Source organism: Salmo trutta, chromosome 32, assembly GCF_901001165.1.
Source record: "Salmo trutta chromosome 32, fSalTru1.1, whole genome shotgun sequence".
Taxonomy (NCBI): Eukaryota; Metazoa; Chordata; class Actinopteri; order Salmoniformes; family Salmonidae; genus Salmo; species Salmo trutta.
Genome location: NC_042988.1, coordinates 34,070,215 through 34,090,109, shown reverse-complemented (window position 1 = coordinate 34,090,109; position 19,895 = coordinate 34,070,215). Strand labels below are relative to the sequence as shown.

Genomic DNA, 19,895 nt, shown 5'->3' with positions numbered 1-19,895 from the left:
AAGAGGGAAAAGGCTAGTGGAAGAGGCTAGTGGAAGAGGGAAAAGGCTAGTGGAAGAGGGAAAAGGCTAGTGGAAGAGGCTAGTGGAAGAGGGAAAAGGCTAGTGGAAGAGGCTAGTGGAAGAGGGAAAAGGCTAGTGGAAGAGGGAAAAGGCTAGTGGAAGAGGGAAAAGGCTAGTGGAAGAGGCTAGTGGAAGAGGCTAGTGGAAGAGGCTAGTGGAAGAGGCAAGTGGAAGAGGGAAGAGGCAAGTGGAAGAGGGAAGAGGCAAGTGGAAGAGGGAAGAGGCTAGTGGAAGAGGGAAGAGGCTAGTGGAAGAGGGAAGAGGCTAGTGGAAGAGGGAAGAGGCTAGTGGAAGAGGGAAGAGGCTAGTGGAAGAGGGAAGAGGCTAGTGGAAGAGGGAAGAGGCTAGTGGAAGAGGCAAGTGGAAGAGGGAAGAGGCAAGTGGAAGAGGGAAGAGGCAAGTGGAAGAGGGAAGAGGCTAGTGGAAGAGGGAAGAGGCTAGTGGAAGAGGGAAGAGGCTAGTGGAAGAGGGAAGAGGCTAGTGGAAGAGGGAAAAGGTAGGAAACTTGTTTGTCTGATATATATTAAAGACAAAAATTGTCTGAAAAAGAATGAACCGCTACAAAAAACAGCACTTGATTCAACACTGGCAGTTTTTCAATTTAAATTAATATATAAAATTCTTGCCACCCACAGACTATTATATACACTGAACACAAATATAAATGCAACAATATCAAAGATTTACTGAGAATCAGTAAAATCAGTCAATTGAGAATCAGTAAAATAGGTCAATTGAAATAAATAAATTAGGCCATAATCTATGGATTTCACATGACTGGGAATACAGATATGCATCTGTTGGTCACAGATACCTTCCAAAAACCAGTCAGCATTTGGTGTGACCACCATTTGCCTCATGCAGCGTGACACATCTCCTTCGCATAGAGTTGATCAGGCTGTTGATTGTGACATGTAGAATGTTGTCCCACTCCTCTTCAAATCAAATCACATTTTATTGGTCACATACACATGGTTAGTAGATGTTAATGCGAGTGTAGAGAAATGCTTGTGCTTCTAGTTCTGACAGTGCAGTAATATCTAACAAGTAATCTAACAATTCCCCAACAACTACCTAATACACAGAAATCTAAAGGGGTGAATGAGAATATGTACATATAAGTATATGGATGAGCGATGGCCGTGCGGCAAAGGCAAGGTGCAATAGATGGTATAAAATACATTATATACATGCGATATGAGTAATGTAAGATATGTAAACATTATTAAAGTGGCATTATTTAGAGTGCATTGTATAGAGTGACTAGTGATCCATTTATTAAAGTGGCCAGTGATTGGGTCTCAATGTAGGCAGCAGCCTCTCTGAGTTAGTGATGGCTGTTTAGCAGTCTGATGGCCTTGAGATAGAAGCTGTTTTTCAGTCTCTCGGTTCCAGCTTTGATGCACCTGTACTGGCCTTGCCTTCTGGACGGTAGCGGTGTGAACAGGCAGTGGCTCGGGTGGTTGATGTCCTTGATGATCTTTTTGGCCTTCCTGTGACATCGGGTGCTGTAGGTGTTGAGGGTCAGCGAAGTGGAGATGTTGTTTCCTACCTTCACCACCTGGGGGCAGCCCGTCAGAAAGTCCAGCACCCAATTGCACAGGGTGGGGTTGAGACCCAGGGCCTCCAGCTTGATGATGAGCTTGGAGGGTACTATGGTGTTGAATGCTGAGCTGTAGTCAATGAACAACATTCTTACATGGATATTCCTTTTGTCCAGATGGGATAGAGCAGTGTGCAGTGGGATGGCGATTACGTCGTATGTGGACCTGTTGGGGCGGTATGCAAACTGAAGTGGGTCTAGGGTGGCCGGTAAGGTGGAGGTGATATGATCCTTGACTTGTCTCAAAGCACTTCATGATGACAGAAGTGAGTGCTCCGGGGCGGTAGTCATGTAGTTCGGTTATCTTTGCCTTCTTGGGTACAGGAACAATGGTAGAAATAATACATAAACAAACAAAATACTGCATAGTTTCCTAAGAACTCGAAGCGAGGCGACCATCTCTGTCGGCGCCATACTCACTTCAATGGCTGTGCGAAGTTGCTTGATATTGGTGTCGATCCAGAGCATCCCAAACATGCTCAATGGGTGACATGTCTGGTGAGTATGCAGGCCATGGAAGAACTGGGACATTTTCAGCTTCCAGGAATTGTGTATAGATCCTTGCGACATGGGATGGGGCATTATCATGCTGAAACGTGAGGTGATGGCGGCAGATGCTTAGCTGCGGGAAGATGTTTGGGGGTGGGGGTGCTGCAATTTTTTTGCTGACGGGGGTGAGATTTAAATTTTTTGACGGGGGGCCGCCTATGGCGGCAGATTAAAGCTAAACTGAACAAGACGCACCTCCAACAACACATAAAACCTCATATAATTCTGGCCAAAAACAATGACAGTTTGTCTCAACCAGTGGCATATGGGCTTTTTAGGTGAGCGCTGATGCCACCCTGTGATAAGTAGTTCCCACTTAGTCAAAATATTTTGCTTGTCCATTCTCCAAGGTGCTGTTGGAGAGATGCGTCGCTGCCAAGTTCCACCAGCTTTCCATCACAAAAATCATCTAACAAATCATGTAGCAGATATTGTATATGATAGAAAGAGTATGTGGCCTTTTGTGTAGCCTGCAGGCTGGATATAAAATGTATGACAATGTAATGAGACAGACACTTTTCACATCATGCTGGTCAAATAGCCTAACCTAAATGGTGCCCAATCAAATAAAGTCAAATGGACAATATGGATAATCAGGACACTCACAACTGCTTTCCAGGAGTTTCACCCCGTGGGCTAAATTGCATTGATCAGTGGTTTCAAGTTTGTATCAGTCCATTTTTGACGAGCTGATCATAGCAAAAACTGAAGTACTGAATTTCCAGCTGTGTAAACACATTGCAAATAGGCTCAGGAATACTCCTGATAAAGTTAGGTAGCTGATAGCCTAATTGATTAGTCATAGAAATCAGGACTAATAAAGCAAATGCAACAGCCTGTTTTACAAACAGTGGGCCTAACACATGGATGGGCTTCCATAAAATTCCATTGCAGTTGGACAGGGTAGGTTTCACCTCTGTAAGCACAAACCGACGTGGACGTCTTTTGGGCGTCTTTTTTTGGTCCTGTCTGGACCAGCAGTCTTTTTGGTGCCATCCAGAACGGCCTCGATTTCCACGTTTACAGACGTTGGTTTTTGGTCCGGTCTGGACTAGTCTTGATTTGGCCCAAACATAGACGTTTATGTTTGGTTCAGATTCGGCATGGTCCGGACCGGCCTTGATTTCGTGCAGACATAGACGTCTATAAATGACGTATTTTCAACTTTAATTCAGAAATGAAAATTAACCTGATTTCAACGTCCAGAAATTCATATTTTCAATGCCCTGAAAATACATATTTTCAACATCCAGAAAATACATATTTTGTCTATTCCGGACATTGAAATCAGGTTAATATTCGGTTCTGGATGAAAGTTGAAAATACATATATTTTTAAAGTCGAGAAAATACATATTTTCAACATTCAGAATCGAAAATTAACCTGATTTGCAGTCAGGTCAAGACCCTGGTGAGGACGACGAGCATGAGCTGAGATGAGCTTCCCTGAAACAGAAATTTTTCGGTTGTGCAAATCCACAGTTTCATTAGCTGTCCGGGTGGCTGGTCTCAGGTGAAGAAGCCGGATGTGAAGGTCCTGGGCTGGCGTGAGTGTGAGAGAAATAAAGTGTGAGGTTAATCTGTCCAATGGGGCGGACTCTTACTGAAATGAAAGTATGTGTTGCCACGGATACTAAGAGGCCTGACAAACGATGTCCCTTTATGTTGCTCTCTTTATGTTGGTCTAATGATTAGCCAGGGCTATGCATTCGTTTCCCCTTTGTTTTTCTGACTGGTAGACAGGCAGGCTGCAGAAAAGGGGCAGGTTTGTGCAACAGATTGTAGTGCTTTGAATGTCCTCTTACTTATCATGTCTCTCTCTCTCTCTCCATCGCTCTCTCTGTGTCTCTCTCTCTGTATGTCTCTCTCTCTGTGTCCCCAGCGTTGGTTGTTTTTCCTTTGAAAAGAGGGTGTAAAGAGGGATAGAAGGACAGTGTGAAAAGGAAATGAAGATGAATAAAAATCTACCTTGGCTGATGACTCATAGAAATAGAATAGAACTCTATTTACATACTCTGAGTGAACAAAACTTTAGGAACACCTTCCTAATATTGTGTTGTACCCCCTTTTCCCCTCAGAACAGTCTCAATTTGTTGGGGCATAGACTCTACAAGGGTGTCGAAAGTGGTCCACAGGGATGCTGACCACAGGAGGTTGGTGGCACTTTAATTGGGGAGGACGGGCTCATAAAAATGGCTGGAGGGAATACGTGGAATGGTATCAAACACATGACGCCATTCCATTCGCTCCGTTCCAGCCATTATTATGAGCCAGCCTCCACTGATGCGGCCCCATGTTGACTCCAATGTTGGCTGGAAGTCCTTTGGGTGGTGGACCATACTTGATACACACGGGAAACTGTTGAGTGTGAAAAACCCAGCAGCGTTGCAGTTCTTGACACTCAAACCGGTACGCCTGGCACCTACTACCATACCCCATTTAAAGGCACTTACATCTTTTGTCTTGCCCATTCACCCTCAATGGCACACATACCCAATCCATGTCTCAATTGCCTCAAGGATTAAAAATACATGTTTAACCTGTCTCTTCCCCTTCATCTACATTGATTTGAAGTAGATTTAACAGGTGACATCAATAAGAAGTAATATGTAATTGAAAGAGCAGGTGTTCCTAATGTTTTATACACTGTGTATGTCTCTATGGTGTCACTTCTGATATCTGGCACACTTTCATGCAAATGTAGCTCACAGTCCCATCACACACCTTTAGTTGTAATGCTCCCTCTGGATCTGTGTGGGATGGTACACACCTGCAGCTGCTCTGTAGTCTGGCCTTGTACTATTGTATAAAGGGACAGCCAGATATAGACCCCTTTCTCTCTCTCTACCTCTACCTTTCTCTCTCTCTCTCTACCTCTACCTTTCTCTCTCTCTCTATCTCTACCTTTCTCTCTCTCTCTACCTCTACCTTTCTCTCTCTCTCTACCTCTACCTTTCTCTCTCTCTCTACCTCTACCTTTCTCTCTCTCTCTCTACCTCTACCTTTCTCTCTCTCTCTCTACCTCTACCTTTCTCTCTCTCTCTACCTCTACCTTTCTCTCTCTCTCTACCTCTACCTTTCTCTCTCTCTCTACCTCTACCTTTCTCTCTCTCTCTACCTCTACCTTTCTCTCTCTCTACCTCTTGCTCGCTTTCTCTACCCACCTCTCTCTTTTCCCTTACCCTATTTCTCTCCGTCTCTACCTTCCCCCTTTTCTATTAATTCTCTCTGTCTTTTATCCTCTATTTGTATTTGTTGCTATATGAACTATACATCACATTTTTATTCTGTTTCATACTCTACTCTCGCCCTTTCTGTCAACATCGTTCAGTCACACTCTTTGATTATCTCTCTCTTTCTACTGTTCTCTTTCCATTTTTTTCTCTCTCTCCTCCCCGCTCTCTCTCTCTTTCTTTCTCGCTCTTCATCTCTCTCATCTCTCTCCCCCTCTCGCTCTATCTTCCCCTCTCTCTCACTCTCTCTCTTCCCCTCTCTCTCCCTCTCTCTCTCTCCCTCTCGCTCTCTCTCTCTTCCCCTCTCTCTCACTCTTCCTCTCTCTCTCTGTTCTTTCTCAAGCTTCCATTATATCTCACTTCTCTGTTAAAGTATAACAATACGGGGCACCTAACCCACTCACAGGGTTGGTTAACTCTTGATGTCCCTCGTGTCTCTACCAACCAATCAGTCTTTAGTTTTAATGCCCCTCCCCCCCCATGTTTTGAATAATTTAAAAATCAAATTAAATCTTGAACTAATTGTGCCATTGGGGCAGTTTAGAACACTGATGAGGGATGAATTCACTGAGATTTTCAAGTGTTTTGGTTGATCTTACATTTACATTTAACATTTAAGTAATTTAGCAGACACTCTTATCCAGAGCGACTTACAAATTGGTGCATTCACCTTATGATATCCAGTGGAACAACCACTTTACAATAGTGCATCTAAATCTTTTAAGGGGGGGGGGGTAGAAGGATTACTTTATCCTATCCCAGGTATTCCTTAAAGAGGTGGGGTTTCAGGTGTCTCCGGAAGGTGGTGATTGACTCCGCTGTCCTGGCATCGTGAGGGAGCTTGTTCCACCATAGGGTGGGTTATTAGTGTTTTGGTTGATTGTGGTGGGTTATTAGTGTTTTGGTTGATTGTGGTGGGTTATTAGGGTTTTGGTTGATTGTGGTGGGTTATTAGGGTTTTGGTTGATTGTGGTAGGTTATTAGTGTTGTTGAGATGTGGTGGGTTATTAGTGTTGTTGAGATGTGGTGGGTTATTAGTGTTTTGGTTGATCGTGGTGGGTTATTAGTGTTTTGGTTGATCTTGGTGGGTTATTAGTGTTGTTGAGATATGGTGGGTTATTAGTGTTGTAGTTGAGATGTGGTTGGTCATTAGTGTGGTTGATTGTGGTGGGTTATTAGTGTGGTTGATTGTGGTGGGATATTAGTGTTGTGGAGATGTGGTGGGTTATTAGTGTTGTGGAGATGTGGTGGGTTATTAGTGTTGTGGAGATGTGGTGGGTTATTAGTGTTGTGGAGATGTGGTGGGTTATTAGTGTTGTTGAAGTGTGGCGGGTTATTAGTGTTGTTGAAATGTGGCGGGTTATTAGTGTTGTAGTTGATTGTGGCGGGTTGTTAGTGTTTTGATTGATTGTGGCGGGTTATTAGTGTTGTGGTGGGTTATTAGTGGTGTGGTTGATTGTGGTGGGTTATTACTGTTGTGGTTGATTGTGTTGGGTTATTAGTGTTGTGGTTGATTGTGGTGGGTTATTAGTGTTGTGGTTGATTGTGGTGGGTTATTAGTGGTGTGGTTGATTGTGGAGGGTTATTAGTGTTGCGATGTGGTGGGTTATTAGTGTTGTGGTTGATTGTGGTGGGTTATTAGTGTTGTTGAGATGTGGTGTCTGTATTTCCTGTATCCAGTAGTTTATTTTTGCTGTTGTATTGATTTATCCTGTTGTGAGTTGTTTGTTCTCAAGGCACCATTGTGAATGAGATCCTGGTCTCAATTGGGCTCCCCTGACTAAATATATAATGTAACAAAAAAGGTTTTTGCTCTTTCTCGCTCTCTCTCTCTGGTCATTTCAGCAAGCCATGACACCGTCCAATGCAGATTGTTCTGAAATTGTTTCTGTAGTTAGAAACAGAAAACATTCCTTATTTTAGTTTGGTTAGAAATCCACAACATCCTGTCTACTGGAGAGTATTGGGTTTGCCTGGTTGGGATGTTTTTGTTTGTTTGGAATCGGTGGATCCCATCCTGACTCACTGTCTGGTTCCCATCAGCCTCCTCGAAGTACGTCTCTAAATACATAGCAGAGCATTGGGATCATTTCACTGGTCTGTTGCCACAGTTCAAAGGCAGGATTTGCAGAGATTAATTTTCTCCAGATGGATATAGCTGCCCTGGGTCATGTCATTCTGCCCTGCTTTAAACCCATCATTATGCCCTGGTTTAAAGCCATCATCATGCCCTGGTTTAAACCCATCATCATGCCCTGGTTTAAACCCATCATCATGCCCTGGTTTAAACCCATCATTATGCCCTGGTTTAAACCCATCATCATGCCCTGGTTTAAACCCATCATCATGCCCTGGTTTAAACCCATCATCATGCCCTGGTTTAAACCCATCATTATGCCCTGGTTTAAACCCATCATTATGCCCTGGTTTAAACCCATCATTATGCCCTGGTTTAAACCCATCATCATGCCCTGGTTTAAACCCATCATCATGCCCTGGTTTAAACCCATCATTATGCCCTGGTTTAAACCCATCATTATGCCCTGGTTTAAAACCATCATTATGCCCTGGTTTAAACCCATCATTATGCCCTGGTTTAAAACCATCAGTATGCCCTGGTTTAAACCCATCATTATGCCCTGGTTTAAACCCATCATCATGCCCTGGTTTAAACCCATCATCATGCCCTGGTTTAAACCCATCATTATGCCCTGGTTTAAAAACATCATTATGCCCTGGTTTAAACCCATCATTATGCCCTGGTTTAAACCCATCATTATGCCCTGGTTTAAACCCATCATCATGCCCTGGTTTAAACCCATCATTATGCCCTGGTTTAAACCCATCATCATGCCCTGGTTTAAACCCATCATCATGCCCTGGTTTAAACCCCTCATCATGCCCTGGTTTAAACGCATCATTATGCCCTGGTTTAAACCCATCATTGTGCCCTGGTTTAAACCCATCATTATGCCCTGGTTTAAACGCATCATTATGCCCTGGTTTAAACCCATCATTGTGCCCTGGTTTAAACCCATCATTATGCCCTGGTTTAAACGCATCATTATGCCCTGGTTTAAACCCATCATTATGCCCTGGTTTAAACCCATCATCATGCCCTGGTTTAAACCCATCATTATGCCCTGGTTTAAACCCATCATTGTGCCCTGGTTTAAACCCATCATCATGCCCTGGTTTAAACCCATCATCATGCCCTGGTTTAAACCCATCATTATGCCCTGGTTTAAAGCCATCATTATGCCCTGGTTTAAACCCATCATTATGCCCTGGTTTAAACCCATCATTGTGCCCTGGTTTAAACCCATCATCATGCCCTGGTTTAAACCCATCATCATGCCCTGGTTTAAACCCATCATTATGCCCTGGTTTAAAGCCATCATTATGCCCTGGTTTAAACCCATCATTATGCCCTGGTTTAAACCCATCATCACGCCCTGGTTTAAACCCATCATCATGCCCTGGTTTAAACCCATCATCGTGCCCTGGTTTAAACCCATCATCGTGCCCTGGTTTAAACCCATCATTATGCCCTGGTTTAAACGCATCATCATGCCCTGGTTTAAATGCATCATCGTGCCCTGGTTTAAACCCATCATCATGCCCTGGTTTAAACACATCATCGTGCCCTGGTTTAAAACCATCATCGTGCCCTGGTTTAAACCCATCATCGTGCCCTGGTTTAAACCCATCATCATGCCCTGGTTTAAACCCATCATCATGCCCTGGTTTAAACCCATCATCATGCAGGCTTTTCCCATGGTAGTTGTGCTTGTTATGAGAGCAGTCTGATAGTCTTGTTATCCATATTAGATAATGTTTCACCTCCTTCTCTTGTCCGGGTCTGACTGGTGAACAACAGAGCGAGGAGGAGAGAATAGAGGAGTTATTGACCCTACAATCTCACAGCTCAAGGAGACAAAGCGGAAGTCGATGAGTCAATGTGTCTGTTGGATATGATTAGCAAAGTAATGAAATCAGCCACACTGCTACGTGTTTCAAAGTATCTCTCTCTGGTGCGCACACACAACCCTGCCCCCACCTCATCTACCTCCTCTCCTGTCTCCTCCTCCTGCCATGTCTTCTCCTCCTGCCATCTCTCCGCTCCTCTCCTGTGTCCTTCTCCTGCCATCTCTCCTCTCTCCTCCTGCCATGTCTCCTCCTCCTGCCATCTCTCCTCTCCCCTCCTCTCCTGTGTCCTTCTCCTGCCATCTCTCCTCTCTCCTCCTGCCATGTCTCCTCCTCCTGCCATCTCTCCTCTCCCCTCCTCTCCTGTGTCCTTCTCCTGCCATCTCTCCTCTCTCCTCCTGCCATGTCTCCTCCTCCTGCCATCTCTCCTCTCTCCTCCTGCCATGTCTCCTCCTCCTGCCATCTCTCCTCTCCCCTCCTCTCCTGTGTCCTTCTCCTGCCATCTCTCCTCTCTTCTCCTGCCATGTCTCCTCCTCCTGCCATTTCTCCTCTCTCCTCCTGCCATGTCTCCTCCTCCTGCCATCTCTCCTCTCCCTTCCTCTCCTGTGTCCTTCTCCTGCCACCTCTCCCCTCCTCTCCTGTGTCCTTCTCCTGCCGTCTCTCCTCTCTTCTCCTGCTGTCTCTCTTGTTGTCTCCTCCTGCCGTCTCTCCTCTCCCCTCCTCTCCTCTCTGCTCCTGCCGTCTCTCCCCTCCTCTCCGGTCTCCTGCCATCTCTCCTCTCCTGTCTCCTTCTCCTCCCGTCTCTCCCCTCCTCTCCTGTTCCTCATGCCTTCTCTCTCCCCTTCTCGCCTGTCTGCTTCTTTTGCATCAGTGGTGCAGGGAATTACTTATTTGTTTCTCTCTGTTTACTTGCCGCTGGCAGCTTCATCTTTGAGCCTTGTATTCTGAGGAACCTTTGTATCGATCCAAGTTCCTTCTCTCTTACAATCTATCTCATTGTAGTACTCCTCATTGTAGTACTCCCACACACACACTCACCCACACACTCACACATACACAATGGCACCCTATTCCCTATGTAGTGCACTACTTTTCACCAGGGCCCATAGGGACGCAGCCAGGGACTGTCTAAAGCACTCAGGATGGATGGGGCTCAAGGCTGGGGTTTCACTGACAGCTGAATGATGTGGTTAAGTACAGGGCCACCGGCAGGTACCTGAGCCAATGACATTACCACTAGCCTGTGTCGGTGTCAGATCTCTGTGTGGAGAAAGAGACATCAAGTGACAAGAGGGCTGCTCACATAGATTTTTAACTCAGGACATGTACATGACTGTAAGCAGACATAGTACATGCGCATACACACACACACACAAAAAAGACGCATCACAATTTGTATACTTTTATTTATTTTTATTTATATAAAATGGACAATAACCTACTCTTATCAAACTTACTATACTTACCAATTTGCTATCCTATCTTGCTACTACTTCTACTAAATAAATCAGAGATTCACAGGAAGCCCATCTCTGCAGCCAATTCCAACACCCCTGGAATGGCTTCCAGCTTCTCCATCAGTAAAAAGGTTGCCAGAGCTCACACACTGCTCGTATAACTCAGTCCTCACTCTCAACTAGGGCTGTTAGGGTGACCGTATTACCTCCACACCGGCGGTCACGAGTCATGACGGTACTCAAATTTCACGTGACCGTTTAGTCATAGTTATAAGGCTTCTCCAAGCGCTGATGCTGCTGATGGTCATTAGTAGTCTACCAAACTTGATAACTGCCTGGTACTCAGCACTCTATTGTCCCTCTAATCACTCTGACATCAATGCAAATGTAATCAAAAAATCTATTCAAACACTTCATGAGAGCCCATAAGCTCATGCTGCGCAACATTTCTATAGGCTATGCAATTGCGTGAGAAAACAGTGATGGCCTCTATTAAAAAGATGAGCATCCCATCAGCTTTTATTAGTCTAGGCATACTATATTTATTTCTCAACTTTCCTAACATTAAGCACATTGCTACGCTTTACAACAGGAGTATAGCCTACCTGGCTGGCATGAAAATGAACCACAGGAAAAGCGTCCTGCATTATCTATTTAAGTGCATAGATGACATGTATTTTCGAGACAGGTGCATGATAATGGTTCTAAATCAAAACAAATTTCACACATAATATTTAGTATATGTAAAGACAAGATTCAATCAAGAATAGTCTGATGGGTGACAATATTAGCCTATCACTTGTGAATGATATATTATCACTTGTGAATGGTTCCCAGATTGAGTGCAGTAAGGCAAAAAACAACACATGCCTTTTTTTGCTACTTTTTCAAATCATAGTCGCATGTCTCATGTAGCCTAGCCCATAGGCCTATATGTTCATGTAAAATCAGTTTTATTGAACACATCACGCAAATGCGCTAATTACCCAGATATTTGTGATATGCAATCTGATTCTGTGCTTTATTGTAGAATTATAAAACATACATGCACACACAGAGACGTGCGCGCTCACACCGACTCTCTCTCTCTCACACACACACACACACACACACACATACACACACACACACACACACACACACACACACACACACACTCTCACCATTTTCTATTTCACCCTTTGAACAAATGAAAGCCATTTTGAGTGATACTTAATTAAAATGTAAATGTTACCGCCCAGTGAGAAAAAGCAGTTTCTCATTATAGAGAATAGATAGGCTATTAGGATGAACCTTCGGTGCTGCACTTATATCCTGTGTGTCTCATCAAAACCACTGACTGAGGTGGCCAGAGAGGAGAGGGAGAGACACAGACATGGAGAGAGCAGAAACGAGGAAGCAAGGAGGATGTGGTGTGTGTGTGTGTGTGGGGGGGGGGGGGGGGGGGGGGGGGAGATTTCCTTGAGGTACAGGCTGTTCATTTCCCTTTCAAATTGGTGGTGTGTTTAATAGCCTGATACACACACCTCACTAATACATTGTTTGTTAGACTACTCTGCCCATAGTGGGTGAAAACGTGCTTTGGTGTTGACGTTTCACTTCCTTATGTTACACAATACATTTTACCAAGACAAATGGGACTCTTCATGTTCTGAATAGTTCAGTGGGGTCTTTCTCCAACATATCATTAACATTATATCCAAGAAGTCGGATTTCGTAACCTAATACATCCCATAATAAGCACCGGGCTCTGTCGCTCTGAGCGGTGCAGCGTTGTCGCCAACATTTTTCAGGATTTTACATTTAGTGACCATCATCTTCCAAGTTGTTTCCGCTGGTTGCAAAATTAGCATGATACAAGCTGAATTCAATGTAAAAGGATATGGAGGAAAAAAGAGAAGTCTTCGAAAAAGAAACTTCACAGTAACATGAACAGCATATATTAAAATATGAAAATACTACACTGTACAAAAATATAAACTCAATATGCAAAAATTTCAAAGATTTTACTGAGTTATAGTTCATAAGGAAATCAGTCAATTGAAATACATGATTTAGGCCATAATCTATGGATTTCACATGACTGGGAATACAGATATGCATCTGTTGGTCACAGACACCTTAAAAAAAAGGTAGGTGCGTGGACCACCATTTGCCTCATGCAGCGTGACACATCTCCTTCACATAGAGTTGATCAGGCAGTTGATTGTGGCCTATGGAATGTTGTCCCACTCCTCTTCAATGGCTGTGCGAAGTTGCTGGATATTGGTGGGAACTGGAACACGCTGTCGTACACGTCCATCCAGAGCATCCCAACCAGGCTCAATGGGGGACATGTCTGGGCCATTTTTGTGTACAGATCCTTGTGACATGGGACTGTGCATTATCGTGCTGAAACATCAGGTGATGGTGGTGGATGAATGGCATGAAAATGGGCCTCAGGATATCTTCATGGTATCTCTGTGCATTCAAATTGCAGAAATGCAATTGTGTTCGTTGTCTGTAGCTTATGCAACACATATCATAACCCCACCGTCACCATGGGGCACTCTGTTCACAACGTTGACATCAGCAAACTAGGATTCATGAAGAGCACACTTCTCCAGCATGCCAGTGGCCATCGGAGGTGAGCATTTGTCCACTGAAGTCGGTTACGATGCTGAACTGCAGTTAGGTTAAGACTGGATGGACAACGAGCACGCATAGAAGCTTCCCTAAGACGATTTCTGACAATTTTTGCAGAAATTCTAAAGTTGTGCAAACCCACAGTTTCATCAGCTGTCCAGGTGGCTGGTCTCAGACGATCCTGCAGGTGAAGAAGCTGGATGTGGAGGTTCTGGGCTGGTGTGGTTACCCGTGGTCTGCGGTTGTGATGCCGGTTGGACGTACTGCAAAATTCTCTACAACAACGTTGGAGGCGGCTTATCATAGAAATTAACATTCAATTCTCTGGCAACAGCTCTGGTGGACATTCCTGCAGTCAGCATGTCAATTGTACTCTCCCTAAAAACTTGAGACATCTGCGGCATGGTGTTGTGTGATAAAACTGCACATTTTAGAGTGGGCTTTTATTGACCCCAGCACAAGATCAGCTTCTTGATATGCCACACCTGTCTGGTGGAAGGATTATCTTGGCAAAGGAGAAATTATCATAAAAATTATAAAAAACTGTAAAATGACAGTGAAAATAACAGTAGCAAGTCTACTGAAGATCTGAGGACCCATGACAAATCGTTTCAGTCTCATGAGGGGGAATACGTTTTGTTGTGCCCTCTTCACGACTGTCTTGGACTATTCTAGTTTGTTGGTGATGTTGACACCAAGGAACTTGAAGCTCTCAACCTGCTCCACTACAGCACCGTCGATGAGAATGGGGGTGTGCTCGGATCTCCTTTTCCTGTCTCCTTTTCCTCCTTTTCCTTTGTCTTGGTTACGTTGAGGGATAGGTTGTTATACTGGCACCACCCGGCCAGGTCTCTGACCTCCTCCCTATAGGCTGTCTCGTCATTGTCGGTGATCAGGCCTACCACTGTTGTGTCATCTGCAAACTTAATGATGTTGTTGGAGTTGTGCCTGGCCATACAGTCGTGGGTGAACAGAGAGTACAGGAGTGGACTGAGCACACACCCCTGAGGGGCTCCAGTGTTGAGGATCAGTGTGGCAGATGTGTTGCTGCCTACCCTCACCACCTGGGGGCGGCCCATCAGGAAGTCCAGGATCCAGTTACAGAGCTTAGTGATGAGCTTAGCAGACTCCGGGATGCTGGCCTTTTAGGCAGAGTTGCAAAGAAAAAGTCATATCTCAGGCTGGCCAATAAAAATAAAATATTAAGATGGGCAAAAGAACACAGACACTGGACAGAGGAACTCTGCCTAGAAGGCCAGCATCCCGGAGTCGCCTCTTCACTGTTGATGTTGAAACAGGTGTTTTGCGAGTACTATTTATTGAAGCTGCCAGTTGTGGACTTGTGAGGCGTCTGTTTCTCAAACTAGACACACTAATGTACTTGTCCTCTTGCTCTGTTGTGCACCGGGACCTCCCACTCTTTCTATACTGGTTAGAGCCAGTTTGCTCTGTTCTGTGAAGGGAGTAGTACACAGCATTGTACGAGATTCTTCAGTTTCTTGGCAATTTCTCGCATGGAATAGCCTTCATTTCTCAGAACAAGAATAGACTGACGAGTTTCAGAAGTAAGTTCTTTGTTTCTGGACATTTTGAGCCTGTAATTGAACCCACAAATGCTGATGTTCCAGATACTCAACTAGTCTAAAGAAGGCCAGTATTATGGCTTCTTTAAATTGAACAACAGTTTTCAGCTGTGCTAACATAATTGCAAAAGGCTTGTCTAATGCTCAATTAGCCTTTTAAAATGATAAACTTGGATTAGCTAACACAACGTGCCATTGGAACACAGGAGTGATGGTTGCTGATAATGGGCCTCTGTATGCCTATATAGATGTTGCATTAAAAATCTGACATTTCCAGCTACAATAGTCATTTACAACATTAACAAAGTCTACACTGTATTTCTGATCAATTTGATGTTATTTTAATGGACAAAAAATGTGTTTTTCTTTCAAAAACAAGGACATTTCTAAGTGACCCCAAACTTTTGAACGGTAGTGTACATATTTTTGACATAGAATTTTACATAGTGGTTATGGCTCTAGATGAAAAGCTGTTTCAGGTTTTGAAAAATTAACATTTCGCTTACCACCCCCCCAGCCATCCTCACTTACTTTGTGCCCCTCAGGTTTTGGGGTGCATGACGCCCTTGGTGGCCAGTTTCTGCTCTACTTGCTTGTACAACTCAGAGGAAGAGCACAACACATACTAACAGCAGCTGCCAAACAGCCTACCCAACTGTTCTGAGGCGTCAGGATCGTTCTAAAGCACACACATGCATACATTCTTTTCACATAAAAGGCACTTTTCTTCTACCTTTTGCCGCAAGTGTGTTGATAAGAGTCTCTGTCACTGACATCTATCTCTCTGTGTTCTGTCTCCTTCAGGATTGAAGACCTACCTGATCTCAGGGAGGAAGGTGGAGCCGTGCCACTGTAGCTGTTCCCAGCTGGGCCTGGTTGGCCTGGAGCCTGGGGGGGACACCCACTGTCCCACACCCCGTGCCCACACCCCAGATGGACCCCCCAGAGCCCCCTCAGCCTGCGGCCTACCCCAGGGAGGGGCTCCCGACAAGGCCAAGGTGAGGACATGGTATTCTGCAGGGTAAAGGGGAGATGGGGGTCATGTGTGTGCTCATTCCCCTCTTTGGTGGTTTTCTACTGTGTAACTTGGATAGACATATTCTTTGGATGTAATAACATACTGTACTTCGACTTCATTTAGAAAATGGTCATAGTGTAACAAATGTTCAGCTCAGTAGACATGTTTTCAGAACATAATTGTAGGCCCCTGTGTTTTGAGCAGTATGTGACATTTTAAGCCTTATCCAGAAATTAAAATTACACCAAAAATATAAGGAATTGTTTGAGTATGGTGTTGGACCATTTGACCTAAAAAGTTAATCAAAGTTTAAATGAAGGTTAAAACCCAAGCATGTTACATAATTGCATAAAACACAGGGCCCAAACTTAACAAGATATATACAGTTGAAGTCGGAAGTTTACATACACCTTATACATTTAAACTCAGTTTTTCACAATTCCTGACATTTAATCCTAGTAAAAATTCCCTGTCTTAGGTCAGTTAGGATTACCACTTTATTTTAAGAATGTGAAATGTACGAATAATAGTAGAGATAAGGATTTATTTCAGCTTTTATTTCTTTCATCACATTCCTAGTGGGTTAGAAGTTTACATACACTCAATTAGTATTTGGTAGCATTGCCTTTAAATTGTTTAACTTGTGTCAAACGTTTCGGGTAGCCTTCCACAAGCTTCCCACAATAAGTTGGGTGAATTTTGGCCCATTCCTCCTGACAGAGCTGGTGTAACTGAGTCAGGTTTGTAGGCCTCCTTGCTCGCACACACTTTTTCAGTTCTGCCCACAAATTTTCTATGGGATTGAGGTCAGGGCTTTGTGATGGCCACTCCAATACCTTGACTTTGTTGTCCTTAAGCCATTTTGCGCAACTTTGGAAGAATGCTTGGGGTTATTGTCCATTTGGAAGACCCATTTGCGACCAAGCTTTAACTTCCTGACTGATGTCTTGAGATGTTGCTTCAATATATCCACATAATTTTCCATCCTCATGATGCCATCTATTTTGTGAAGTGCACCAGTCCCTCCTGCAGCAAAGCACCCCCACATGATGCTGCCACCCCCGTGCTTCATGGTTGGGATGGTGTTCTTCGGCATGCAAGCCTCCCCCTTTTTCCTCCAAACATAACGATGGTCATTATGGCCAAACAGTTCTATTTTTGTTTCATCAGACCAGAGGACATTTCTCCAAAAAGTATGATCTTTGTCCCCATGTGCAGTTGCAAACCATAGTCTGGCTTTTTTATGGCGGTTTTGGAGCAGTGTCTTCTTCCTTGCTGAACGGCCTTTCAGGTTAAGACGATATAGGACTCGTTTTACTGTGGATATGGATACTTTTGTACCTGTTTTCTTCAGCATCTTCACAAGGTCCTTTGCTGTTGTTCTGGGATTGATTTGCACTTCTACGCACCAAAGTACATTCATCTCTAGGAGACAGAACACGTCTCCTTCCTGAGTGGTATTACATTTACATTTTAGTCATTTTAGCAGACGCTCTTATCCAGAGCGACTTACAGTAGTGAATGCATACATTTCATACATTTTTTTCCCGTACTGGTCCCCCGTGGGAATCAAACCCATAACCCTGGCGTTGCAAACACCATGCTCTACCAACTGAGCCACACAGGACCACGGTATGACGGCTGCGTGGTCCCATGGTGTTTATACTTGCGTACTATTGTTTGTGCAGATGAATGTGGTACCTTCAGACATTTGGAAATTGCTCCCAAGGATGAACCAGACTTGTGGAGGTCTACAATTTTTTTATGAGGTCTTGGCTGATTTCTTTAGATTTTCCCATGATGTCAAGCAAAGAGTCACTGAGTTTGAAGATAGGCCTTGAAATACATCCACAGGTACACCTCCAATTGACTCAAATGATGTCAATTAGCCTATCAGAAGCTTCTAAAGCCAGGACATCATTTTCTGGAATTTTCCAAGCTGTTTAAAGGCACAGTCAACTTTTTGTATGTGATCTTCTGACCCACTGGAATTGTGATACAGTGAATTGTAAGTGAAATAATCTTTCTGTAAATAATTGTTGGGAAAATTACTTGTCATGCACAAAGTAGATGTCCTAACCGACTTGCCAAAACTATAGTTTGTTAACAAGAAATTTGTGGAGTGGTTGAAAAACGAGTTTTAATGACTCCAACCTACGTGTATGTAAACTTCCGACTTCAACTGTACATGTGGCTGACCCTTGCTTATCCACAACGCATATAATGTAATATTCACCAACAGAGACAATTCTCTATTCCCTTACTGTTACTCTTGAAGTGTAGGAGTGTTGACCTAGGATCAGGTCACCCCTGTCCATATAGTCTTATTCATTATGATCTAAAAGGCAAACCTGATCCTAGATCAGCAAGCCTACTCTGAATACAGCCCATGAATGTGTTGACATTAGTATAAATCGGATTTGGTCCCCATGGTGGGTTTAGTGTCATGATGGAGTAATGAGGCTCCATATAGAGACAAGATACAGTGCATTCGGAAAGTATTCAGACCCCTTGATTTTTTTTCCCACATTTTGTTACGTTACATCCTTATTCTAAAATGGATTAAATAAAACATGTTCCTCATCAATCTACATACAATACCACACAATGACAAAGTGAAAACATGTTTTTAGAATTTTTTGCAAATGTATTAAAAATTAAAAGCTGATCGCATTTACATAAATATTCAGACCTATTGCTATGAGACTCGAAATTGAGCTCAGGTGCATCCTGTTTCCATTGATCATCCTTGAGATGTTTCTACAACTTGATTGGAGTCCACCTGTGGTAAGTTGAATTGATTGGACATGATTTGGAAAGGCACACACCTGTCTATATAAAGTCCCACAGTTGACAGTGCATGTCAGAGCAAAAAACAAGCCATGAAGTTGAAGGAATTGTCCGTAGAGCTCAGAGACAGGATTGTGTTGAGGCACAGCCTCCAAAACATTTCTGCAGCATTGAAGGTCCCCAAGAACACAGTGGCCTCCATCATTCTTAAATGGAAGAAGTTTGGAACCACCAAGACTCTTCCTAGAGCTGTCCGCCCAACCAAACTGAGCAATCGGAGGAGAACGGCCTTGGTTGGGGAGGTGACCAAGAACCCGATGGTCTCTCTGACAGAGCTCCAGAGTTCCACTGTGGAGATGAGAGAACCTTCCAGAAGGACAACCATCTCTGCAGCACTCCACCAATCAGGCCTTTATGGTAGAGTGGCCAGACGGAAGCCACTCCTCAGTAAAAGGTACATGACAGCCTCTCAGACCATAAGATACAAGATTCTCTGGTCTGATGAAGTAAAGATTGAACTATTTGGCCTGAATGCAAAGGGTCACGTCTGGAGGAAACCTGGCACCATCCCTATGGTGGTGGCAGCATCATGCTGTGGGGATGTTTTTCAGCGGCAGGGACTGGGAGACTAGTCACAATCGAGGGAAAGATGAACGGAGTATTATACAGAGAGATCCTTGATGAAAACCTGCTCCAGAGCGCTCAGGACCTCAGACTGGGTCGAAGGTTCACCATCCAACAGCACAACGACGCTAAGCACACAGCCAAGTTAACGCAGGAGTGGGTTCGGCTCTCCATCCAACCTGACAGAGCTTGAGAGGATCAGCAGAGAAGAATGGGAGAAACTCCCCAAGTAATGGTGTGGCAATCTTGTAGCGTCATACCCAAGAAGACTCCAGGCTGTATTCACTGCTAAAGGTGCTTTAGCAAAGTACTGAATAAAGGGTCTGAATACTTATGTAAATGTGATATATTCTAGAAACCTGTTTTTGCTTTGTCATTATGGGGTATTGATCAGGGAAAAAACTATTTAATCCATTTTAGAACAAGG

At 43.9% G+C, this 19,895-nt stretch overlaps 1 protein-coding gene across 3 annotated transcripts in view; it reads left to right on the top strand.

Moving 5' to 3' along the window:
• Positions 1–19,895, top strand: part of LOC115171775 (adenylate cyclase type 9) — a 69,546-nt gene that overhangs the window by 34,259 nt on the left and 15,392 nt on the right. For all 3 annotated transcript variants that reach the window (XM_029728901.1, XM_029728900.1, XM_029728902.1), the window contains one exon: positions 15,841–16,034. In XM_029728901.1, the coding sequence (XP_029584761.1) occupies positions 15,841–16,034 (194 nt within the window). The remainder of the gene's footprint in view (positions 1–15,840; positions 16,035–19,895) is intronic.